The following is a 27,631-nucleotide window of genomic DNA, read 5'->3' as shown; positions in this document are numbered from 1 at the left end:
TACATACATATGATGTATGATGGATAGTCAGTGTAAAATATATTCATCATAATTCAGCTACAGAATAATTGACCACAACCTCCAGTAACTACGGTCACTAGCAAGGTTTGCAATTTGATGTGGTTAAAGCCACAGTCTTCATCAGGCATTCAATGTATGTGAAAAGTATATACTTTGTAATAGAATTAGGCAGTACACGATATTAGGTAATATACTATCACTGTAATATAAAGGATATTAGGCGGTAGTATTCTGTAGTAGAAGCAGACTAGAGAGTGGAACAATCCAGCTATCACAGTCCCTAGGTAGACGGGGTTGGCCAACCTGCAACACAACATAGGACAGGTAATGGAACAAAGACCAATACAATGGATGAATTTACTGTATAGTGCAGATACACACATAGTTAGCACACACACACAGTGTCTATACCTCTGGTAGGTCGTCATGCGGTGGAACTGGGAAAATATACTCCTGGCCAGCCAGGGGAAGAGGACGGCGCACGTTATCCCTCCGTAGCCCCCCAACATTGTTGCGATAATCAGAATAGCTCCTCCAATCAGACATGGGAAGAATAACGTCCAGTAGTAAAGGACTGGATGCATGCACGCGCAAACACACACACCCAGAGAGAGAGAGACGCACGCATACACGCACACACACAATTATACAGTGAAACACAATTCAATGTCACACAATGTTCATTACAGTTAAACTTATCACAGCCTCAGCACTTACGGTGGGACTCGTCCGGTTTGTTGAATGGTGGCTCCCTCATGTAGCGGGTCAGTAGTTTGGTCAGCTGCAAGTGTCTGTGGAAATACAACCCCAACATAATAGAGATGGTTAAAATGTTAAAGTGATGTTCCAGGTGACGGTATGGCAATGGGACAGTTAGATGTACAGAAGGCGTTGACAGTGTTATATATTCCTGGGTTGTATTCATTAGGTTACACAATGGAAAAGTTTTAAAAATGTTTCACAAGATGAAAATAAAAATGACATTTTGGTCAGTTTTCTTCCGTTTTGTGCCTAATGAACAAAACCAATTTGAAGGTAAATGTTATAGATATTAGGACCCACCTGAATGTCTTTCCCTGCCTGCAGAGGTCCAGAGGCGTGTGTCCGCTATAGGTCTTCAAGTGTAGCATCCTGAAGCCGGATCTCTGTAACAGCGTCCAACACACCTCTACACAGCCCCTCTCAGCTGCCACATGGACCGCTGTCAACCCATCCTCATCCACAGTCTCCACCATACACCTCTGCCACACACACAAACAAAAAATACTTTAAAACAGTGCAGCAACAATCCTAAAAAGATAAAGGATACTACTGCCGAGGGCTCCTTCGGGCTCCAGATCTTTCAGCAAAGAGAGCATGTCACAGAGATTAGAGGTCAACCGATTATGATTTTTCAACGCCGATACCGATTATTGGAGGACCAAAAAAAGCCGATACCAATTAATCGGCCGATTTTTAGAATGTATTTGTAATAATGGCAATTACAACAATACTGAATGAACACTTATTTTAACTTAATATAATACATCAATAAAATCTATTTAGCCTCAAATAAATAATGAAACATGTTCAATTTGGTTTAAATAATGCAAAAACAAAGTGTTGGAGAAGAAAGTAAAAGTGCAATATGTGCCATTTAAGAAAGCTAACGTTTAAGTTCCTTGCTCAGAACATGAGAACATATGAAAGCTGGTGGTTCCTTTTAACATGAGTCTTCAATATTCCCAGGTAAGAAGTTTTAGGTTGTAGTTATTATAGGAATTATAGGACTATTTCTCTCTATACGATTTCTAATTCATATACCTTTGACTATAGGATGTTCTTATAGGCACTTTAGTATTGCCAGTGTAACAGTATAGCTTCCGTCCCTCTCCTCGCTCCTACCTGGGCTCGAACCAGGAACACATCGACAACAACCACCCTCGAAGCAGCGTTACCCATGCAGAGCAAGGGGAACAACTACTCCAAGTCTCAGAGCGAGTGACGCGCACCCCGCTAACTAGCTAGCCATTTCCCATCGGTTACACCAGCCTAAACTCGGGAGTTAATAGGCTTGAAGTCATAAACAGCGCAATGCTTGAAGCACAGCGACGAGCTCCTGGCAAAATGCACGAAAGTGCTGTTTGAATGAATGCTTACGAGCCTGCTGGTGCCTACCATCGCTCAGTCAGACTGCTCTATCAAATCATAGACTTAATTATAACATAATAACACACGGAAATACGAGCCTAAGGTCATTAATATGGTCGAATCCGGAAACTATTATCTCAAAAACAAAACGTTTATTCTTTCAGTGAAATACGGAACCGTTCCGTATTTTATCTAACGGGTGGCATCCATAAGTCTAAATATTCCTGTTACATTGCAAACCTTCAATGTTATGTCATAATTACGTAAAATTCTGGCAAATTAGTTCGCAACGAGCCAGGTGGCCCAAACTGTTGCATATACCCTGACTCTGCGTGCAATAAACGCAAGAGAAGTGACACAATTTCACCTGGTTAATATTACCTGCTAACCTGGATTTCTTTTAGCTAAATATGCAGGTTTAAAAATATATACCTCTGTTTATTGATTTTAAGAAAGGCATTGATGTTTATGGTTAGGTACAGTCGTGCAACGATTGTGGTTTTTTCGCAAATGCGCTGTTGTTAAATCATCCCCCGTTTGGCGAAGTTGGCTGTCTTTGTTAGGAAGAAATAGTCTTCACACAGTTTGCAATGAGCTAGGCGGCCCAAACTGCTGCATATACCCTGACTCTGTTGCAAGAGAAGTGACACCATTTTTCCTAGTTAAAAGAAATTCATGTTAGCAGGCAATATTAATTAAATATGCAGGTTTAAAAATATATACTTGTGTATTGATTTTAAGAAAGGCATTGATGTTTATGGTTAGGTACACGTTGGAGCAACGACAGTCCTTTTTCGCGAATGCCACCGCATCGATTATATGCAACGCAGGACACACTAGATAAACTAGTAATATCATCAACCATGTGTAGATAACTAGTGATTATGATTGATTGATTGATTGTTTTTTATAAGATAAGTTTAATGCTAGCTAGCAACTTACCTTGGCTTCTTACTGCATTCGCGTAACAGGCAGGCTCCTCGTGGAGTGCAATGTAATCAGGTGGTTAGAGTGTTGGACTAGTTAACCGTAAGGTTGCAAGATTGAATACCCGAGCTGACAAGGTAAAAATCTGTCGTTCTGCCTCTGAACAAGGCAGTTAACCCACCGTTACTAGGCCGTCATTGAAAATAAGAATATGTTCTTAACTGACTTGCCTAGTTAAATAAAGGTGTCCAAAAATACAGATTTCTGATTGTTATGAAAACTTGAAATCGGCCATTCCGATTAATCGGTCGACCTCTAACAGAGATTCAGCACCATTCTACTGGTCAGCGACGTCCACTAGAAAGTCAGCACCACATAACCGAGGACAGTGACCATCTCAGGTGCAGTCAGTCGTCACCAAGAGAGGACACAATTGAGATTCTCCATCCCTTCACTGATTTGAATAATAAATATGGTATAATAAATATGGTGGAAACTCCCAATTGCCCATGCCTCCACAAATCCAATGCTTTTAGGAGAAAGGAGATATTATTGGTACACGACCCACAACCTTACATTTCCTGTTCGTGAGAGATAATGTGATTTGAGGAACGGAACTCTAAGGGAAACTCCATAGCAAAACTCCCCAATAGAAGTGAAACATGAAAGTCATCATCGGACTTCCTTACCAAGCGTGTACGTCTCACCTTTCCTCGGAGCAGGTAACGGACCACCTCAGTGTTGCCAGTATCAGCAGCCAGGTGTAGAGGTGTAACATGGTATATGTCTCCATCACACCACCGAAACATTCCTGTCTCCCACAGGTACTGCATCGCTACACTGGGAGACACAACTCGGAGTTAGAGTGTGTGTGTTTTGATGTGTGTCCATGCGTGTGTATAATAAAAAGCATGAGCTGGAGCACACCCAGAGAAAATTATTTTACGTAGAGGTGCTGACTCTGCGAATTAACAGTAAGCTATAAAAATAAATGAGTCGCACACTCTATATACAGTCCCAGTTAAACGTTTGGACACACCTACTCATTCAAAGGTTTTTCTTTATTTTTTAAAACTATTTTCTACATTGTAGAATAATAGTAAAGACATCAAAACTATGAAATAACACATAAGGAATCATGTAGTAATCAAAAAAAGTGTTAAACAAATCAAAATATATTTTAAATTTGAGATTCTTCAAAGTTTGCCTTGATGAGAGCTTTGCACACTCTTGGCATTCTCAACCATCCTCATGAGGTAGTCACCTGGAATGCATTTCAGTTAAAAGTTCATTTGTAGAATTTCTTTCCTTCTTAATGCGTTTGAGCCAATCAGTTGTGTTGTGACAAGGTAGGGGTGGTAAACAGAAGATAGCCAAAATAAACAAAGACAACGACAGTCCATCATTACTTTAAGACATGAAGGTGAGTCAATCCAGAAAATTTCAAGAACCATCAAGCGCTATGATGAAACTGGGTCTCATGAGGACCGCCACAGGAAAGGAAGAGCCAGAGTTGCCTCTGCTGCAGAGGATATGTTTATTGGAGTGAACTGCACGTCAGATTGCAGCCCAAATAAATGCTTCACAGAGTTCAAGTAACAGACACATCTCAACATCAACTGTTCAGAGGAGACTGCGTGAATCAGGCCTTCATGATCGAATAGCTGCAAAGAAACCATTACTAAAGGACACCAATAATAAAAAGAGACTTGCTTGGTCCAAGAAACATGAGCAATGGACATTAGACCGGTGTAAATCTGTCCTTTGGTGTGAGTCCAAATTTGAGATTTTTGGTTCCAACAGCCGTGTCTTTGTGAGACGCAGAGTACAGTGGTTTCTCCATTCAAAGTTGCATCATACTGCGTTACACCTTGCGGGCTGCTGCAGCATTCTGTGGCACATTATTTATTTGTCAGCCATTTTTCTGTTAACTTCTTATGGCTGCAGGGGCAGTATTGAGTAGCTTGGATGAAAGGTGCTCAGAGGTGCCCATAGTAAACTGCCTGCGCCTCAGTCCCAGTTGCTAATATATGCATATTATTATTAGTATTGGATATAAAACACTCTAAAGTTTCTAAAACTGTTTGAATGATGTCTGTGAGTATAACATAACTCATATGGCAGGCAAAAACCTGAGAAGAAATCCAAACTGGAACTGGGAAATCTGAGGTTGGTCGATTTTCAACCCAGCCCCTATTGAATACACAGTGGGATATGGATCTTTTTGCACTTCCTATGGCTTCCACTAGATGTCAACAGTCTGTAGAAGCTTGTCTGATGCCTCTACTGTGAAGTGGGGCCGAAGGAGACAGGAATTAGTCAGGTCTGCCATGAGGTGACCATGCTCTGACCATGCACGTTCACATGAGAGGGAGCTCTGTTCCATCGCACATCTGACGTCAATGGTATTCTCCGGTTGGAACGTTATTCAAGATTTATGTTAAAAACATTCTAAAGATTGATTCAATACATCGTTTGACATGTTTCTGCTGACTGTTACGGAACTTTTTGACATTGTCTGCTTTTAGTGAACACACTTCCTGACTTTGTTTACCAAACACGCTAACAAAAATAGGTATTTTGACATAATTGATGGACATTACCGAACCAAACAAACATTTCTTGTGGAAGTGGGAGTCCTGGGAGTGCATTCCGACGAAGATCAGCAAAGGTAAGTGAAGATTTATAATACTATTTATGAGTTTTGTTGACTGCACAATTTGGCGGGTAACTGTATGGCTTCCTTTTGTGGCTGAACGCTGTTCTCAGATTATTGAATATTGTGCTTTTGCCGTAAAGCTTTTTGAAATATGACACAGCGGTTGCATTAAGAACAAGTGTATCTTTAATTCTATGTAAAACATGTATCTTTTATCAAAGTTTATGATGAGTATTTATGTTATTTGATGAGGCTCTCTGCAATTTCTCCGGATATTTTGGAGGCATTTCTGAACATGGCGCCAATGTAAACTGAGGTTTTTGGATATAAATATGAACTTTATCGAACAAAACACATATGTATTGTGTAACATGAAGTCCTATGAGTGTCATCTGATGAAGATCATCAAAGGTTAGTGATTAATTTTATCTCTATTTCTGCTTTTTGTGACTCCTGTCTTTGGCTGGAAACATGGCTGTGTTTTTCTGTGATTTTGGTGACCTAACATAATCGTTTGTGGTGCTTTCGCTGTAAAGCCTATTTGAAATCGGACACTTTGGTGGGATTAACAACAAGATTACCTTTAAAATCGTATAAGATACATGTATGTTTGAGGAATTTTAATTATGAGATTTCTGTTGTTTGAATTTGGCCCCCTGCACAACTGGCTGTTGTCATATCATCCCGTTAACGGGATTGCAGCTATAAGAAGTTTTAATGCAAGTTATTGCTAGTTTGACCACCAGAGGGCATCTTTGAGAATCATTTGATAGTCTTCTGTATTGGCATTAACAGAGAATTTAAAACCTTTTTCTAATAACATAGTATATGGGATTGATTTTAAGACATTTGGTTTAATACATTTGTTTAATATTATGGTGTTTCTATTCAGAGAAAAACAAAACCCTCAGGGTTTCCATTTGAATGGAATGGAAATTATGGCGCTGTACAACAGGAGGAAGGAGTAGGCTGTCCTTGTAAATAAGAATTTGTTCTTAACTGACTTGCCTAGTTCAATAAAGGTTCAATTAAAAAAAAAATGCTGGCAACCGCAGTGCAATCAATAGGAGGTGAAGAGTGGCTGGTGCTGAAAATATAACTTGTTTTGCAAGTGTTGCACACCAACAGATGCAGAAAACCTGCACCAGTCGAGCAATTCATTTCAAGAATAATCTTCATGTTGACTGAATATAAGCAGGTGATGTTTGCTAAATAATTAATAAGTTAGGTTTCTCCAGAAATAAATATTTATATATAACAAACTGGCTTTATTTACAAATTAGTGAGAATGTCTCACCCCATGTTCAAGAATTGCCTTTTTCTCACTCACTCTAGGTTAAATGAAAACGAAATCTCCAAAATATAGTTACTTTTTAAACAAAGCGATTTATTATATTTATTGTTATTAATTCATTTAGAATTATATAAAAGCCCCTTAGATATTCTCAGATATTCTCACAGATCCTAACGGAAAATGCCCCTTAGATATTAATATAGAGTCCTTTAATCCTCTAAATGTAATTATTGGCGGAGAGTCACATCATTGAAAAAATATTTTCCAATATACTGTAGGCCTACCATAGGCCATATGAGTCTCACTACTGTTGAGTAATGTGCTGTTAAAATCAGTGTAGGTCTTATTTATTTAAAGAGCATATTGAAGTTAGAAGCAAAAACCTACAACTATTTTAGCACCGTTTCGCTCTGCTCTGAGGCAAGCATGGGGACTAGTCTTGATAAATCAATGAGATTTAAATTTTCACTTTATCTCCGTTTGAGTATTGGTTAGACAAGAATTAGAACATTTGGGTGCAAAAAATGTTATGCTCTTAGTGTAACCTTTATTTAACTAGGCAAGTCAGGTAAGACCAAATTCATATTTACAATGAAGGCCTACGCCGGCCCAACCCGGATGACGCTGGGCCAATTGTGCACCGCCTTATGGCACTACCAATCACGGTCGGATGTGATAGAGCCTGAATTCGAACGAGGGACTGTAGTAAAGCCTCTTGCACCGAGATGCAGTGCCTTAGACCGCTGCGCTACTCGGGAGCCATGACCCCAAAATAATAATAATAATAATATATATATATATATATATATACAGTTTACTTTGGACACGCTTTTCATCCGGAAGTGAAAATGCTGCCCCCTATCCCAAAGAAGTTTTAACATAAACTGAGGTTGGGGTCATTAAAACTAGTTTTTCAACCACTTCACTAATTTCTTGTTAACAAACTATAGTTTTGGCAAGTCGGTTAGGACATCTACTTTGTGAATGACACAAGTCATTTTTCCAAAAATTGTTTAAAGACATTACATTATTTGACTTATAATTCAGTGTATGACAATTCCAGTGGGTCAGAAGTTTACATACACTAAGTTGACTGTGCAGCTTGGAAAACAGCTTGGAAAATTCCAGAAAATGATGTCATGGCTTTAGAAGCTTCTGATAGGCTAATTGACATCATTTGAGTCAATTGGAGGTGTACCTGTGGATGTATTTCAAGGCCTACCTTCAAACTCAGTGCCTCTTTGCTTGACATCATGGGAAAATCAAAAGATCTCAAAAAGACCTCAGAAAAATAATTGTAGACCTCCACAAGTCTCGTTCATCCTTTCCAAACGCTTGAAGGTATCATGTTCATCTGTACAAACAATAGTACGCAAGTATAAACACCATGGGACCACCCAGCCGTCATACTGCTCAGGAAGGAGACCCATTCTGTCTCCTAGAGATGAACGTACTTTGGTGCGAAAAGTGGAAATCAATCCCAGAACAACAGCAAAGGACCTTGTGAAGATGCTGGAGGAAACAGGTACAAAAGTATCTATATCCACAGGAAAACAAGTCCTATATCGACATAACCTGAAAGGCCGCTCAGCAAGGAAGAAGCCACTGCTCCAAAACCGCCATAAAAAAGCCAGACAACGGTTTGGAACTGCACATGGGGACAAAAATTGTACTTTTTGGAGAAATGTCCTCTGGTCTGATGAAATAAAAATACCATAATGTTTGGCCATAATGACCATCGTTATGTTTGGAGGAAAAAGAGGGAGACTTGCAAGCCGAAGAACACCATCCCAACCGTGAAGCATGGGGGTGGCAGCATCATGTTGTGGGGGTGCTTTGCTGCAGGAGGGACTGGTGCACTTCACAAAATAGATGGCTTCATGGGGGAAGAAAATTATGTGGATATATTGAAGCAACATCTCAAGACATCAGTCAGGAAGTTAAAGCTTGGTCGCAAATGGGTCTTCCAAATGGACAATCACCCCAAGCATACTTCCAAAGTTGTGGCAAAATGGCCTAAGGACAACAAAGTCGAGGTACTGGAGTGGCCATCACAAAGTCCTGACCTCAATCCCATAGAAAATGTGTGGGCAGAACTGAAAAAGCGTGTGCGAGCAAGGAGGCCTACAAACCTGACTCAGTTACACCAGCTCTGTCAGGAGGAATGGGCCAAAATTCACCCAACTTATTGTGGGAAGCTTGTGGAAGGCTACCCGAAACGGTTTACCCAAGTTAAACCATTTAAAGGCAATGCTACCAAATACTAATTGAGTGTATGTAAACTTCTGACCCACTGGGAATGTGATGAAAGAAATAAAAGCTGAAATAAATAATTCTCTCTACTATTATTCTGACATTTCGCATTCTTATAATAAAGTGGTGATAATAACTGACCTAAGACAGGGACTTTTTACTAGGATTAAATGTCAAGAATTGTGAAAAAGTGAGTTTAAATGTATTTGGCTAAGGTGTATGTAAACTTCCGACTTCAACTGAATTTACACACACACATTTATTTGTATTTTTTTCCAGAACATTAACCGTGTGTAGGTAGATGTGTGTAGGTAGATGTGGAAAGATAGATACAAATGATTTGTTGCAAGTTGGGGGGGGGGGTTCACACCTAGCCCGGTTATTAACAATTCTTTAGTAAAGGTTGAATAGTCTATTGTTCAGCTAACAGCCCATACTGCTACACTTGTGAAAATAATATTATTATTAGTTTTTCCCTTTCCACATGTTTAAGACTCCAATTGCTAAAGTGTTTTTAGCCACAATCGGCCCCAACCCCAATTAATACATTTGAGCACAGTCGATAGCCTGCTGGACTTCGGGCCAGAATGTTGAGGGTTCGAAACCTGCTCCCTGCTTGTTTCATTACATGATTATGCCAGTCTCAGAGCAAATAGCCTGGATTGTTACTTCCATCTCGTTCCTGCTCTCGTCCACATGTCATTCTCCTCCGGAGTGGCTTGCTTGCGGGCGTGCTGGCAGGATGTTTTTATTCTGTATATATGAATTACAAATCAGCCTTTACTTAAATCATGTTTCTAGTTACAATATGTAATCATTGATGTCCCAGGAGCAGGAGTGGTAAACACTGTTGAAGTGTATAATTATAATACATACATGCAGACACAGCATCATTCAAAGAATGGAGTTTGATACACCTGGTATTGGAAATGACTGAAAAAAACTTAATAGCCATTTTCGTAAATTAACTTTATGACAACAAAAAAATATGCACAATCGTTTGTCTCTACATTAAATAACATATTCCTCTCAATTGTACATTTTTTGCTTGACTCGTTATGACGTTATAATTCCTTAAATTAGCTTTCACCGTAATGTTTTGCCAGCCACCTTTGCTGAAGAACATCACCAGGGATGGGTGGCTCGTGTCAAATTCGTCATTGGAACCACTCGATGTGATTGGTCATATAAAAACCTTGGGACCTGTCAACGATTGGGTGCAGAGATGTAGCGGAGTCAGGCGCAGGACACAGGTTTGAGCAAAACAACTGAGTTTACTCGCAATATTCCAATAAGGAAAATACAGTCCCGTCGTCCCCGAGGCCGGTGTCGGCGCGTGGCTGGAGCCACCCTATACCGTACAAACCCTGTACGGTATACGCCGGGACCCCCTCGATGTCCAGAGGGGGCGGAGGAACCTCCCGCACCTCAGACTGCTGGAGCTGACCAGCCACCACCGGCCTGAGGAGAGACACATGGAACGAGGGGTTAATACGATAATCAGGGGGGAGCTGTAACCTATAACAGACCTCGTTCAGTCTCCTCAGGACTTTAAATGGCCCCACAAACCGTGGACCCAGCTTCCGGCAGGGCAGGTGAAGGGGCAGGTTTCGGGTCGAGAGCCAGACCCGATCCCCCGGTGCATACACCGGGGCCTCACTGCGGTGGCGGTTGGCACTCGCCTTTTGCTGCCTGACGGCCCGTTGTAGCCGCACATGGGCAGCGTTCCATGTCTCCTCCGAGTGCCGAAACCATTCATCCACCGCAGGAGCCTCGATCTGGCTCTGATGCCATGGTGCCAGGACCGGCTGATAACCCAGCACACACTGAAACGGTGATAGGTTGGTAGAGGAGTGGCGGAGGGAGTTTTGGGCCATCTCTGACCAGGGGATGAAAACCGACCACTCCCCCGGCCGGTCCTGGCAATAGGACCGCAGAAACCTACCCACATCCTGGTTGACTCTCTCCACCTGCCCGTTACTCTCGGGGTGGAAACCTGAGGTAAGGCTGACCGAGACCCCCAGGCGTTCCATAAACGCCCTCCAGACGTGTATTGGGGACCCCGAACAGAAACTATATCCTCAGGCACCCCGTAGTGCCGGAATACGTGGGTGAACAGGGCCTCCGCAGTTTGTAGAGCCGTAGGGAGACCGGGCAAAGGAGACGGCAGGACTTAGAAAACCGATCCACAACGACCAGGATCGTGGTGTTACCCCGCGACGGGGGAAGATCCGTCACGAAATCCACCGATAGGTGTGACCACGGTCGTTGTGGAACGGGAAGGGGTTGTAATTTCCCTCTGGGCAGATGTCTAGGTGCCTTGCACTGTGCGCATACCGAACAGGAGGAAACATAAACCCTCACGTCCTTAGCTAAAGTGGGCCACCAGTACTTCCCAGCAAGGCAGCGCACCGTCCGACCGATGCAAGGATGACCAGAGGAGGGTGACGTGTGAGCCCAACAGATCAAACGATCGCGGACATCAAACGGAATGTACAGACGCCCAACTGGACACTGAGGGGGAGTGGGCTCTGCACGTGACACCCGCTCGATGTCCGCGTCCACCTCCCATACCACCGGTGCCACCAGGCAAGAAGCTGGAATTATGGGAGTGGGATCCGTGGACCGCTCCTCTGTATCATACAGCCGGGGCAGTGCGTCTGCCTTAACGTTCTGGGAACCTGGTTTGTAGGATAGGGTGAAAACAAAGCGGGTGAAAAACATGGCCCACCTTGCCTGGCGAGGGTTCATTCTCCTCGCCGCCCAGATGTACTCCAGATTGCGGTGGTCAGTCAAAATGAGGAAAGGGTGTTTAGCCCCCTCAAGCCAATGCCTCCACGCCTTCAGAGCCTTGACAACAGCCAACAGCTCCCGGTCCCCCACATCATAGTTTCGCTCCGCCGGGCTGAGCTTCTTCGAAAAGAAACCACAGGGGCGGAGCTTCGGTGGCGTACCCGAGCGCTGAGACAGCACAGCTCCTATCCCAGCCTCGGACGCGTCCACCTCTACTATGAATGCCAAGGAGGGATCAGGATGAGCCAGTACGGGAGCCGAGGTAAACAGAGCCTTCAGGTGGCCAAAAGCCCTGTCCGCCCCAGCTGACCACTGCAGTCGCACCGGTCCCCCCTTCAGCAAGGAGGTAATGGGAGCCGCTACCTGACCAAAGCCCCGGATAAACCTCCGGTAGTAGTTGGCAAACCCTAAGAACTGCTGCACCTCCTTTACCGTGGTTGGAGTCGGCCAATTACGCACGGCTGAAATGCGGTCATTCTCCATCTCCACCCCTGACGCGGAAAAGTGGTACCCTAGGAAGGAGACGGACTGTTGGAAGAACAGAGATTTCTCCGCCTTGACGTATAGGCCATGTTCCAACAGTCGACCAAGCTCCCTGCGCACAAGGGACACATGCTCGGCGCGGGTAGCGGAGTATATTAGAATGTCATCTATATACACCACTACACCCTGCCTGTGCAGGTCCCTGAAAATCTCATCCACAAAGGATTGGAAGACTGATGGAGCATTCATTAACCCATACGGCATGACGAGGTACTCATAGTGCCCAGAAGTGGTGCTAAATGCTGTCTTCCACTCATCCTCTCCCCGGATACGCACCAGGTTGTAAGCGCTCCTCAGGTCCAATTTTGTGAAGAAGCGCGCCCCGTGCAATGACTCTGTCATACTGGCGATGAGAGGTAGCGGGTAACTGTATTTTACCATAATCTGATTTAACCCTCGATAGTCAATACACGGGCATAAACCTCCATCCTTCTTCTTCACAAAAAAGAAATTCGAGGAGACAGGTGAAGTGGAAGGCCGAATGTATCCCTGTCCCAGAGATTCGGTGACATATGTTTCCATAGCCGCCATCTCCTCCTGTGACAGAGGATACACGTGACTCCTAGGAAGTGCAGCGCCTACCAGGAGATTTATCGCACAATCCCCCTGTCGATGGGGTGATAATTGAGTCAGGCGAGTGCCAAATCGGCATATTCGGGGGGAATGTGCATGGTGGAAACCTGGTTTGGACTTTCCACCGTAGTGGCACCTAAGGAAACACCTACACGAACACTGACAGGACCGTCCCTTGAGAGCCCTCTGTTGCCACGAAATAGTAGGATCATGAGAGGCCAACCAGGGAAGGCCCAACACAACAGGAAACGCAGGAGAGTCGATCAGGAAGAGACTAATTCTCTCCTCGTGACCCCCCTGCGTTATCATAGTAATGGGAGCTGTGACCTCCCTAATTAGCCCCGACCCCAAAGGACAACTATCTAAGGCATGTACAGGGAAGGGAACAACAACAGGAACAATTGGGATCCCTAATCTATGTGCCAAGGAGCGGTCAATAAAGTTCCCAGCTGCGCCTGAATCTACTAACGCCTTATGCTGGGAATGCGGGGAAAACTCAGGAAATTCTATAGGTAACCACGTGTGCAACAGGGGGCTCTGGGTGAGTTGTGTGCCTACTCACCTGGGATGACCCACCAGTGCTCCGCCTGCTACCTCGACTTCCTGGAGAACCACCCCAGCATCGACCAGCAGTGTGCCCTCTGTGGCCACAGCTGGTGCAGGGAATGGTCCCCCCTCCGGCCCCCCTCATAGCAGCCCCTCCCAACTCCATCGGTGTTGGATCCAAGGTGCTGGGGGATGGAACGGACGGACCCCGATCCGGACGTCCGCGGGAGGCCAACAGGTTATCCAGCCGGATAGACAAGTCCACCAGCTGGTCCAGGTTGAGAGTGGTGTCCCTGCAGGCTAGCTCCCTACGAACGTCCTCTCGTAAACTACACCTGTAGTGGTCGATCAGGGCCCGCTCATTCCATCCCGCACCAGCGGCCAGAGTTCTGAAGTCCAGTGCGAACTCTTGGGCGCTCCTCATCCCCTGTCTCAGATGGAGCAATCGCTCTCCCGCCGCTCTCCCTTCAGGTGGATGATCAAAAACTGCCCGGAAGCGGCGGGAGAAGTCCTCGTAGTCATCCAGAGTCGGGCCTTCCCCTCCCCAGATGGCGTTGGCCCAGTCCAGGGCTTTTCCAGTCAGGCAGGAGATGAGGGCGCTCACTCTCTCGCATCCCGAAGGGGCTGGCTGAACAGCTGCAAGGTAGAGCTCCAGCTGGAGTAGGAACCCCTGGCACCCGGCAGCTGTTCCGTCATACGCTCCCGGGAGCGAAAGCCGAATCCCACTGGGTCCTGACGACGGAGGGGTGGACATCGGTGTAGGTTGAGGTGCGGGCGGAGGTGATGTTGTTGGATTTACAGGAAAGCCTCCTCTCTCCCATCTGTCCATTGTTTGCAGCACGCGATCCATGGCTGTCCCAAGACTTTGTAACATGGTCGCGTGCTGCTGGACGCGCTCCTCTACTGGGAGAGAAGGGCTGGCTGCACCTGCTGACTCCATTTGAATGGTCCATGATTCTGTCAACGATTGGGTGCAGAGATGTAGCCGAAGTCAGGCGCAGGACACAGGTTTGAGCAGAACAACTGAGTTTACTCACAAAAAAGGCAAGCAATATTCCAATAAGGAAAATACAGACAGAATAACACCTACACGAACCACTAAGACACCAACAATCATGGACAGAACAGACAGGTATGCCAGAGGGTTAAATAAGGATGATATGGGATGATATGGGAATTGAAACCAGGTGTGTGTAATACAGACAAAACAAAACGAAAATGAAACATGGATCATGGTGACTAGAAAGCCGGTGACGTCGACCGCCGAACGCCACCCGAACAAGGAGAGGGGCCGACTTCGGCGGAAGTCATGACAGGACCCAAATGCATAATGAGTGCTCTAACTCCCCCTTGCAGTGGTCTGGAGCAATGAAGCAGTGACACTGGGTACCTCTAAGTCCCGCAATGTAAGCTCGCAACTTTTAAAGGAGGAACCACTGTAGGTGAACTGATTATCTCTGCATTTGAAGTTCCCACCATGAAGCATGGAGGAGTAGGTGTGATGGTACATTGCTGGTGACACTGTCTGTGATTTATTTAGAATTTAAGGCACACTTAACCAGCATGGCTACCACAGTATTGTGCAGTGATACGCCATCCCAACTGGTTTGGGCCTAGTTGGACTATCATTTGTTTTTCAACAGGACAATGAACCAACACACCTCCATGCTGTGTAAGGGGTATTTGACCAAGAAGCAGAGTGATGGAGTGTTACATCAGATGACCTGGCCTCCACAATCACCCGACCTCAACCCAATTGAAATGGTTTGGGATGAGTTGGACCACAGAGTGAAGGAAAAGCAGCCAACAAGTGCTCAGCATATGTGGGAACTCCTTCAAGACTGTTAGAAAAGCATTCCAGGTGAAGCTGGATGAGAGAATGCCAAGAGTGTTCAAAGCTGTCACCAAGGCAAAGGGTGGCTACTTTGAAGAATCTAAAATCTAAAATATATTTTGATTTGATTAACACTTTTTGGTTACTACATGACTCCATGTGTTATTTCAAAGTTTTGATGTATTCACTATTAATTTACAATGTAGAAAATAGTGAAAATAAAGAAAAACCCTTGAATGAGTAAGTGTGTCCAAACTTTTGACTGGTACTATACAGTATGTATGTGAACCCTTTGGAATGACCTGGATGTCTGCATAAATTGGTCATAAAATGTGATCTGATCTTCATCTAAGTCACAACAATAGACAAACACAGTGTGCTTAAACTAATAACACACAAATTATTGTATTTTTCATGTCTATATTGAATAAATAATTTAAACATTCACAGTGTAGGTTAGAAAAGTATGTGTACCCCTTGGCTAATGACTTTTCCAAAAGCTAATTGGAGTAGGAGTCAGCTAACCTGGAGTCCATTCAATGAGACGAGATTGGAGATGTTGGTTAAAGTTGCTCTGCCCTATTAAAAAAAACTCGCAAAATTTGAGTTTGCTATTCACAACAAGCAGTGCCTGATGTGAACCACACCGCGAACAAAATAGGTCTCAGAAGACCTAAAATTAAGAATTGTTGACATAAAGCTGGAAAGGGTTACAAAAGTATCTCTAAAAGCCTTGATGTTCATCAGTCCACGGTAAGACAAATGGTCTATAAATGGAGAGAGTTCAGCATTGTTGCTACGCTCCCTAGGAGAGGCCATCCTGCAAAGAGGACTGCAAGAGCACAGAGCAGAATGCTCAATGAGGTTAAGAAGAATCCTGGAGTGTCAGCTAAAGATTTACAGAAATCTCTGGAACATGCTAACATCTCTGTTGATGAGTCTACAATACATAAAACACTAAAGAATAATGGTGTTCCATGGGAGGACACCACAGACGAAGCCACTGCTGTCCAAAAGAAACATTGCTGCATGTCTGAAGTTCGCAAAAGAGCACCTGGATGTTCCACAGCGCTACTGGCAAAATATTCTGTGGACAGATTAAACTAAAGTTGAGTTGTTTGGAAGGAACACACAAAACTATGTGAGGAGAAAAGACACTGCACACCAATATCAAAACCTCATTCCAACTGTAAAGTATGGTGGAGGGATTCTCATGGTTTGGGGCTGCTTTGCTGCCTCAGGGCCTGGACAGCTTGCCATCATTGACAGAAAAATTAATTTCCAAGTTTATCAAGACATTTTGCAGGAGAATGTAAGGATATCTGTCCGCCAATTGAAGCTCAACAGAAGTTGGGTGATGCAACAGGAAAACGAGCCAAAACACTGAAGTAAATTAACAACAGAATGGCTTCAACAGAAGAAAATACGCCTTCTGGAGTGGCCCAGTCAGAGTCCTGACCTCAACCCGATTTAGATGATGTGGTATGACCTCAAGAGAGCGGTTCACCCCAGACATCCCAAAAATATTGCTGAACTGAAACAGTTTTCTAAAGAGGAATGGTCCAAAATTCCCCCTGACCATTGTCTGATCCGCAACTACAGAAAACGTTTGGTTGAGGTTCTGCTAAAGGAGGGTCAACCAGTTATTAAATCCAAGGGTTCACATACTTTTCTCACCCTGCACTGTGAATATTTACATGGTGTGTTCAATAAAGGCATTAAAATGTATAATTGTGTTTGTGTTTGTGTATTGTTGTGACTGAGATGAAGATCAGATCTTATGACCAATTTATGCAGAAATCCAGGTAATTCCAAAGGGTTCACATACTTTTTCTTGCGACTGTATTTATATATAAATAAATATATATTAGTGTGTGACTCTTTATGTTTATAGCTCATGAAAATCATATCTCATGACATCATGTCGCTTATGCACTACATATATACAGTATACTGAACAAATACAGTGCATTTGGAAAGTATTCAGACCCCTTGACTTTTTCCACTTTGTTACATTTCTGCCTTATTCTAAAATGGATGAAATATATTTCCCCCCTCATCAATCTACACACAATACACCATAATGGCAAAGCAAAAATGTGACCGACCGGCTCAAATCGGTCTTATGTAACAACATTTGAAATTGTGTTTCTTACATTGGATAAAAGTAGAGACTCCGAGCTAGAAAATGGTATATCATTCACTACATCAGGAACAATGGGAAAGTAATTATACTTTGAAACTTGATAAAACTGACTTTTGAGAAACTGGCCTTTGAATGTTTTGGTACACCTACTGGAGAGCTCTTCTTTGTCTACACCCATTCAGCATCGTTCACGCCCTCTTAAGCTTCAGCCCCGTCCGTAAACTCAGAGCGTTGTCAGATTATCAGTTCGTCAATTCAGAGCGTTTCGCTATCGGAGCATTCAGAGCGCACACTGGACGCTCTGGCCGAGGAGTAGGGTTGATCTGAACATTCTGTACTAATAACAGCAGTCAAGCACCCAAGCTAACTGGCTAACGTTGGCTAGCTACTTCCAGACACAAATGAAAGAACACCTCACTCTGACCATTTTATTTGCCCTAGCAGAGCTGGTTAGGCTGTTTTATGTTATCCAGGGTGTTGGTGACTGCAACTGTGCTGCTGGCAACAATTTAATTACGCTTTTTCATCAGTTATTCTGCGCTTTGGCACACTCAGACGAGAGTGCCCCCGAAATCACTGTCTTTTCAATGATTTTTCTTAGAGACACCAGATTTCTAATGGACTTGCTTGCAGTTCCTACCGCTTCCACTGGATGTCACCAGTCCTTGGAAATCGGTTGAGGTTATTCCTTTGTGTAATGAAGAAGTAGGGCTATCGTAAATGAGGGTCACATGAAGTAATTTTTTTTGAGAGAGGCACGTTACGAAAAAAAGTTGCGTCAGTTTGTTTTCTTTTTGTATTGAACACAGATCATCCCGTCTTCAAATTGATCGATTATTAACGTTTAAATATACCTAACGTTGTATTACAAAAGTAGTTTGAAATGTTTTGGTAAAGTTTACATGTAACTTTTGATATATTTTGTAGTGAAGTGGCGAAAGTTGGAAGCTGTGTTTTTCTGGATGAAACGGTCCAAATAAATTGACATTTTGGATATATATCGACGGAATTAATCGAACAAAAGGACCATTTGTGATGTTTATGGGACATATTGGAGTGCCAACAAAAGAATTTCGTCAAAGGTAAGGCATGATTTATATTTTATTTCTGCGTTTTGTGTCGTGCTTGTAGTGTTGAAATATGCTATTCCCTTTGTTTACTGTTGTGCTATCATCAGATAATAGCATCTATTGCTTTCACCGAAAAGCCTTTTTGAAATCTGACACGTTGGCTGGATTCACAACGAGTGTAGCTTTAATTTGGTATCTTACATGTGTGATTTAATGAAAGTTTGATTTTTATATAATTTTATTTGAATATGGCGCGCTGTATTTTCCCTGGCTATTGGCCGGTGGGACGATTCAACAATAAAGCGATTTAATTCACAAATGCATTTGACAATTTTTAATATTGGCCATCAACCAAAAACACAGCATCTACCGTGGTATTCCATTTCTAGCGAGACTATTCAAGCCATCGACTCACTGATGGTTGAAGATGATGAGCGATCGGCAAAGGCAATCTGGAATCTACTGGCATCACATCAACATCATTCTAATCACAGTCAGACGACAGTTGAAGAAATTGGAATGGACTTATGGAAAGGCTCTGTAAGACATTTCAATTTAAGTATAACTTCTGTATGACTGACGCCTTAGTGAGAGGTCTAATGCCTTAATATTTCATAATTTCTGCCCTCCGAATTCATATTCATTATATAAATAGGCCCATGATTGATTTATCAAGACCAGTCCCCACGCTATGTCATTCAGTGATATTTATTCCCATAGTAATTCGTTATGGATCATTAAGGCAGAGTTGCAAAGAAAAAGCCATATCTCAGACTGGTCAATAAAAAGAAAAGAATAAGATGGGCAAAAGAACACAGACACAGGACAGAGGAACTCTGCCTAGGAGGCCAGCATCCCAGAGTCGCCTCTCATTGTTGACGTTGAGACTGGTGTTTTGCGGGTACTATTTAATGAAGCTGCCAGTCAATTTCTCACAAGGGACCAGGCCCATATTTGATTTTTGATGGTAAGTTTAGCTATTTACAAAGCCAAAGGTACACAAAATACTGTAGCCTACACCTCACGGACTGCTATGTGCTCCACAATAATTCACTGTTGCCTCCTTTTTCAGGTATCATGGCTCGAGATTTCTTTGAGGAAGAAATCATCAAGAAATACGCTGGACCCTACGTCAGAGAGGTGTTTCTGGGTACACATCGTTTCTTTCAAGGTAGGATTATAGCAATATTTTGTTACATTTAGGCCTATTTACATTTATATTTCTATTATTGTACCTAATTTTGGCTGTTAGGCTAAATGTCTTTTTTTATTCTCCAAATACAGACAATGACCCAAAACATACTGCCGCCCAGGTTTGCATTGCAAATGAGGGCATAAACTGGGTCAAGACGCCAGCAGAGTAAGTAGACCTTTATGTAGTAAAATAAAGGTTAAATAAAAATAAATAAACAAATAAATAAAAGACCTACAACACATTACTCAACACTAGTGAGACTCATGTCGCCTACGGTAAGCCTACAATATATCTAAAAATCTACTGAAAACATTCATCCGTAACTCTGCCAAGCCAACAAGCAAAGATGAACTGGTGAAGGCCATCAAGACGTTTTGGCTTGAGAAATTGACGATACAACAAATACATTGATCATCTCAGCAAGGTTTTACCCGTGGTCGTGGAGCTGGGGGAAAGTGCAACTAAAATGTAGTTGAATGTAATACATTGCAGTTGGGGGATTTTCACACCTACAGTAGCCGGGCTATTAAATTACCATTTTGTAAATAAATCGATGTATGAAGAGTCTATTGTCCTGCTAATAACCTATCATGGAATGACTAAATATGTTAAATCAGGGTGATTTTTCCACAAATAGACAGGTATTTTCATGCAGAGTCCACAAACAGGAGGTGGAGTTCCAGAGCTTAGAGGTGTGCCTGGCATGGATTGTGTCGCCATCTTGTTCCCCGCCATCTTCAACGCCTCATTTCCCGCCTTCTATCTTCAATATAATAATTAATTCAGAAGGTTAAACCCATAGGTTTAGGCCTGCAGTAGGTTATAATAAACGGAAAATTGCGTGTCAATTCATAAACCATGTGCCATGGAATCGGTACATCGAAAATCTCTCCCCAACTATTTTGCAATCTATATGGCACAGCTGTCAATTTTTTGGTCCTTAAATTAAACTGGTATATATTTGTAGTCATCACAATTTTCTTTAAACAATTTTGGTCTTTAATGCAGGGCCGACATACAAGTTCTTACTTTTTTATACATTTTTTTTTTACTGAAATTGCAACCAACTTTCTATAGCTTGTTTAAAAAATATAAATCTTTTGGAGAGGATTTTGTTTCAAATAACCGAATGTGAGCGATTGTAATCTGAATAAAGGAAGAAGGCCATTCTTGAACATGGGCTGAGGCATTCTTACTAATTTGTAAATAAAGCCAGTTTCTTATTTAGAATTATTCATTTCTGTTTTTAGAGGGAGAGAAACCAAAAGCCCACCGTGGCTATTTTTCAGAAATCGTCAGTCCAAGTATCAAGTTAAATTCCCCATTGTATTTACCCAAGTTCTCTCTTAACTCCAGGACCACCGACAGTTTTTGTTATTGTTGCCTGATGCAGGACTCTAGTACCAGAGAAGAGACTCTTAGACTGAAAACGGCTCCATTAATTGCCACAGTTTAGACTACCGACAGATCAGTGTTCTAACTCCCCTTGTGATAGTGTGGTGTAATGACAGAATACCACCATCTACCACTAACGGCGTGGCACAAGCTCGTAACCTTTAAAGGAAGAACCACTGTAGCTAGACTATCTGTATGCATGGATGGACGCGTCTCCCTCTCTGTCACGGATGCCATGGTTGCCCTTAGTTTACCTACACATACTGACCAGCTCAAATAGACAGAAGCAAGCTACATGGCAGACCAATCTAAACTCATCTATCAGCATGTCCAGCCCACTCCTTATCTCAGAAAATCATGGCTAGCGGGAAGGTTGCTGACTTTTTCTGTGGCTAAACCAACTAGGCTCATAATTTAACAATTGTATTTGTATTTACAGATGGCATACAAGTTTGTTACTTATGTGAACTTTCATGTGCCTATTACAGAAAGCATTTCTACCCCCCCCCCCCCAAAAAAAGCCTAGGTTCCTGAAACGAGTCACAAACAGGTTTTAGAAATGTTTGCAAATGTATTAAAAATAAACATTTTTACATTTACTTACATTTACATAAGTATTCAGACCCTTTACTCAGTACTTTGTTGAAGCACCTTTGGCAGTGATTACAGCCTCAAGTTTTATTCTGTATGACGCTACAAGCTTGGCACACCTGTATTTGGGGAGTTTCTCCCATTCTTCTCTGTAGACCCTCTCAAGCGCTGTCAGGTTGGATGGGGAGCGTCACTGCACAGCTATTTTCAGGTCTCTCCAGAGATGTTTGATCGGGTTCAAATCCGGGCTCTGGCTGGGCCACTCAAGGACATGCAGAAACTTGTCCCGAAGCCACTCCTGCGTTGTCTTGGCTGTGTGCTGGCTGTGTGTTGTCCAGTTGGAAGGTGAACCTTCGCCCCAGTCTGAGGTCCTGAGCACTCGGAGCAGGTTTTCATCAAGGATCTCTTTATACTTTGCTCCGTTCATCTTTCCCTCAATCTTGACTAGTCTCCCAGTCCCTGCTGCTGAAAAACATCCTCACAGCATGATGCTGCCACCACCATACTTCACTGTTGGGATGGTGCAAGGTTTCCTCCAGACGTGACACTTGGTATTCAGGCCAAATAGTTCAATCTTGGTTTCATTAGACCAGAGAATCTTGATTCTTATGGTCTGAGTCCTTTAGGTGCCTTTTGGCAAACTCCAAGCAGGCTGTCATGTGCCTTTTACAGACAGGTGTGTGCCTTTCCAAATCATGTCCAATCAATTGAAATTTACCACAGGTGGACTCCAAGTTGTAGAAAAATCTCAAGGATGATCAATGGAAACAGAATGCACCGGAGCTCAATTTCGAGCCTCATAGCAAAGGGTCTGAATACTTATGTACATTTCTGTATAATTTTTTTAATTTGCAAACATTTCTAAAAACCTGTTTTCGCTTTGTCATTATTGGGTATTGTGTGTAGATTGATTAGGGAATGTTTTATTTAATCCATTTTAGAATAAGGCTGTAACGTAACAAAATGTGGAAAAAGTCAAAGGGTCTGAATACTTTCCGAATGCACTGTCTATAAACGCAACATGTAAAGTGTTATTCCCATGTTTCATGAGCTCAAATAAAAGATCCCAGAAATTTGCCATATGCACAAAAAGCTTATTTCTCTTAGAATTTTGTCCACAAATTTGTTTACATCCCTGTTGGTGAGCATTTCTCTTTCCTAAGAAGATCCATCCATGTGACAGGTGTGGCATATCAAAAAGCTGATAAAACAGAATGGTCGTTACACAGGTGCACCTTGTGTTGGGGACAATAAAAGGCAACTCTAAAATGTGACATTTTGTCACACAACACCATGCCACAGATGTCTCAAGTTTTGAGGGACTGCAGGACTGTCCACCTGAGCTGTTGCCAGATAATTGATTGTTCATTGTTCCGAATTGAATTGATTGTTCCATCATTTTAGAAGATTTGGCAGTACGTCCAAACGGCCTCACAACCACAGACCACGTGTAAACACGCCACCCCAGGACCTCCACATCCGGCTTCTTCACCTGTGGGATCGTCTGAGGGGAGGGAGGGGGTTTGCTGAGGAGTATTTCTGTCTGTAATAAAGCCCGTTTGTGGCTGGTCCTGGCTCCCCTGTGGGTGGGCCTGGCCACCCATGGCCCATCCATGCCTGCACCCCTGCCCAGTCATGTGTAACCCATAGATTAGGGCCTAATGAATTTATTTAAATGTAATGATTTCCTTATATGAACGGTAACTCAGTAAAATCTTTTAAATTGTTGCATGTTGCGTTTAAATTTTGGTTCAGTATATATACACACATATACTTGTATAGTGCTTTTCAAAGAATTTTAAATTGCATAAAAAGTTAAACAACAAACAAAACATTTTAATGATGGAGATTTAAAATCTGTCGGCTTGGGATGAAGTTGATATATAATATAATATATAACATTATGCAGCTATGTGTGTGTGTGTGTGTGTGTGTGTGTGTGTGTGTGTGTGTGTGTGTGTGTGTGTGTGTGCATTTACATGTTCCCTCCACATACTCCATGGTGTAGGGCAGTTTTGCCCTGATGGTCTACCATGCGCAGGTCAGCTCCATGCTGCATCATCTGGCGCATCACGTATACATTACCATGCCTAGAGAGACAGACACATTACCATCAAAAATATATTAATAGCATTAGGTAGTAGTCCAATTCCATTTCTCCCTGAAGTGTATACTCAGCCACTCCCCCCCCAAGCATTTAAAAGCATTGGATTGATGTAAGTACAGGCTGGAGGGAGGTTCAACCATATTTCTTACACCAGTCCTCTCCATTTACATCCATGAGGGGGACTGTAGGAGTGCACACTTCAGAGAGAAGAAGAGAGGGGCATTTCTAGGAGAGAGCGGCATTTCTGCTCCAGGTGCCTTGGGCTGACACAATTACCATATAACCAACGGTTACGGATGAAGACCGTCATGAAAATAAAATAACCATCATAACCATTTTTTTTTGTGTGGAATGAACAGCCGGGCGTTCGTGCGGTTGAGTCCGTTTCTGCTGTAACATGGACTCTTAACAACGTGATGAAACGTTGTTGCTCCTTGCTGAAACAAGCAAGGTGTTGTAGCAAATGAGTATTTGGTTTCCTAGGCAACGCCCCACTCCCTGCAGCAGCAGCACACATAGAAATAGAATGAACAGAACAGGCTTGGAACCTTTAACCCCGGTAATTTGACTGGTAAACTCATGGGTACACTCGCAATTGCTGCCTGGTGTTGTGATGCAATAATTTCCATGGTAATGTAGAATGTTCATTCAAATGATGATGTGGCTCATGCAATGGAATGTATTTTTTGTAATGTCAGTTGAGTTAAATCAACAAATCAAAGCAAATATTGATTGGTAAATGTTCTGCTTTTACTTCCTACTTTAACTTCCTGCTTTTCTCCTATGGGTACACTCGCAATGGCCACCTGTCCACCCATTACGCCATCATTGACTTGAATGGGGACACCAGTTCTATTCATTCTATGAGAAAATATGTCTTCATTTATTTTTTTGATAATTGAACGGTCATTACCGTGACCGCAGTCATTTGGCTAGCCAATTACCTTCACCCAAAATTCCATGTCCGTCACAGCCCTACAGGGGCCCAACGCTCTTCCCCTAGTCCCTTTCCACAGATTTAATAGGAGTGGATAGTGGGGCCTACCCAGTCCAATCAGTGTTACTGACCTGCAGGCGAAATGGAAGGCCGTCATTCCTGCATCACAGGTCAGGTTGGGGTCAGCTCCGTTGCTTAGCAACATGTCAACCATGGCACGGTTACCATGGAGGGACGCAAAGTGGAGAGGACTAAAACCACCCCAACCTACACACACAAACACATACACACATGACAAGTCTCATCAGCATGAAAAGCCTGTGTTTCGCTGTTAAAAGGAGACAGTCTTGACTGAAGAACTTTAGAGAAGATATTGAACATCTCACAGTAAAATAAATGTTGGTGTTTAAAGATGCTTCAAGTACTATGACTGTAAATGATCACATTTATTCTATTACTTTGAGATAGTGTCACTCCCTAACCACCCAAAGAGCAGTAGGCCTACTATCGTCTCTTTACTACTGTCAGGAGCTGTAAGTGTCTGAGAGAATAGACTGAACAACTACCCATCTCAGATCACTGATAAAACACAGACAGGTTAAGGTATCTCTCTCTCTCTCTCTGACAACATGACAAAATCACAACAGGAGACATCAGCAGTCAGCTTTCAGCTGTCATCTTGAAAAGCGGGTGTTGATGCATTCTGGAACTGTGATGGGACTCTGAAACTTGCTATTTTTAAAACTTGACAGAATTAAAACTAGGCCTTATATGGCCAGTAGTTTTAAGATAGCTAGATTGGTTATAAAACAATACATAAACCATTATCTGCTGCTGGTACCAAAGCAATTTACTCATGCATATTTGATGCAACAAAGTGACTGGGTAAGACATTCTAATGGTAAAGATCTGACGACAGACATCTTTACTGACATCCTTTTTATTCAGCATTTAACTACAGAAAGTAATAACAAATTCCCGAGAATAATGGTATGGTAAGCACCTTTCCCGGAAGTGACATTAGAATAGGCTACAGTCGGGTAGCTAGGCTAGTTGAAAAATAGAATCCATTCCCCAAATGTGTGTGCAGTAAATTATATAGGCTAATGCATACTCCAAACATGCATAGGTAAGCCTTACCTTTCTCTTTGAGGATAGATCGATCATGTTGAATGATATGTGCACAATGTTCAACGTTCCCTCGTTGAACACAGTCAAAAATGTCCCCATCGACACTAGGCATTGGAAGCATTATGCGAATACTGCATACGATCGACCCTGTGCCGCCTGACTATTACTCTGTCAATGTAAACAAAATATCCATACAGAGACGATACATTGTAACAACAATTACACATTCATTTAACAGAGATCCTACGCGACTAAGTAGCTGGATATTTTTTTGTGTGAAAAACGATTGTACTGCAGCAGGCTTGACAGACTCCGCCTAGGGAATCTGATTGGATAGAGACACATGTGACCTGGCTCTGCATTTTCGTAATCTCAACATGGGATCGTCACTAGTTACCACACCCAAAAAGTCATAAACACCGCCTATTTCTACAATGTATCTTCTTAAAATATGATTTAAAACCTAACCACACTGCTAATCTTATGCATAACACTAACCTTAAATTAAGACCAAAAAGCACATTTCTGTTTTAATTTTTACTATAGCCAATTATGACTGTGTGGCTGTGGTAACTTGACAGTATGGACTCGCCGATTATACCCGTGAAACTGAAACATTCAAAATGAATTGTCTTCCATTGAATGCGCCATTTAAACATAACTTAATGTTGCTGGCTGTGGCTGCAAACGTTGCCAGTCGGATAAACGCCTACATCAAGACACGGGACTGTTATAGCCTCACTCAACGCTGAGTAACATTGTATCAATATTGTGTCAACATTCCAACGCTTTGGTCTGGAGCGGCCTGAAAATGAACACAAGAATATGGTGTCATTGAAATCATAAACTCAGAATAAAGACAGTAGGTTGGCAATGTTTAATAACCACTTGCTCAATTTACTGTTCAGCGGTAAGTCAGTGGCAAAATTTAGGGGATAATATACGTTTATTGGTTTAAAGCTCCTCCTATGAAGTTTTTGTTGATACAATAAGACCAACGTTTAGGAAGGTATCGGTTGATTGACACTTCAGGCAAACAAATAGAAGGCATTTATTATGGTAAATATACCTATACATGACTTGCCTATCTATTTAAAACCCTGAACACGTTTAAAACTGTGAAAGACATAGTTTATGAGAATTTAACTGCCCAGTTTGAATCAAATCAAATTTTATTGGTCACATACACATAGTTAGCAGATGTTAATGGGAGTGTAGTGAAATGCTTGTGCTTCTAGTTCCGACAATGCAGTAATATCTAACAAGTAATCTAACAAATTCACAACAACTAACTTATACACACAAATGTAAAGGGGTGAATAAGAATATGTACATATAAATATATGGATGAGCGATGGCCGTGGAGCATAGGCAAGATGCAGTATATGGTATAGAACAGTATATACATGTGAGATGAGTAATGTGGGATATGTAAACATTATTAAAGTGGTGAAAAATTAAAGTCCCTCTGCTGTTTCCTGAAGTC

The 27,631-nt window shown here is 42.5% G+C and overlaps 1 protein-coding gene across 1 annotated transcript; it reads right to left on the bottom strand.

Moving 5' to 3' along the window:
• Positions 1-185: 185 nt before the first annotated feature.
• Positions 186-26,450, bottom strand: si:ch211-223a10.1 (putative ankyrin repeat protein RF_0381). The gene is made up of 8 exons (XM_038990767.1): positions 26,155-26,450; positions 25,146-25,281; positions 23,950-24,060; positions 3,786-3,918; positions 1,084-1,262; positions 739-812; positions 433-595; positions 186-324 (listed from the first exon to the last, which is right to left on the bottom strand). Exons 1-8 carry the CDS (start codon positions 26,264-26,266, stop codon positions 186-188), a joined length of 1,047 nt encoding a protein of 348 aa, XP_038846695.1. The 5' UTR covers positions 26,267-26,450.
• Positions 26,451-27,631: the final 1,181 nt, after the last annotated feature.

The sequence above is a fragment of the Salvelinus namaycush genome, chromosome 4 (assembly GCF_016432855.1).
Source record: "Salvelinus namaycush isolate Seneca chromosome 4, SaNama_1.0, whole genome shotgun sequence".
Lineage (NCBI taxonomy): Eukaryota > Metazoa > Chordata > Actinopteri > Salmoniformes > Salmonidae > Salvelinus > Salvelinus namaycush.
The sequence above is the reverse complement of the archived record's forward strand: the minus strand, read 5'-3'. Positions and strand labels throughout refer to the sequence as shown.

Bases quoted from the DNA above. Each gene is read 5' to 3' on its own strand.
- si:ch211-223a10.1 (XM_038990767.1), bottom strand. From the start codon at position 26,266: ATGCTTCCAATGCCTAGTGTCGATGGGGACATTTTTGACTGTGTTCAA. The intron at 1,263-3,785 runs GTGAGACGTACA...TGTGTGTGGCAG, and splicing joins GTTACCTGCTCCGAGGAAAG to AGGTGTATGGTGGAGACTGT. The intron at 325-432 runs GTATAGACACTG...GTTGTGTTGCAG, and splicing joins CGCATGACGACCTACCAGAG to GTTGGCCAACCCCGTCTACC.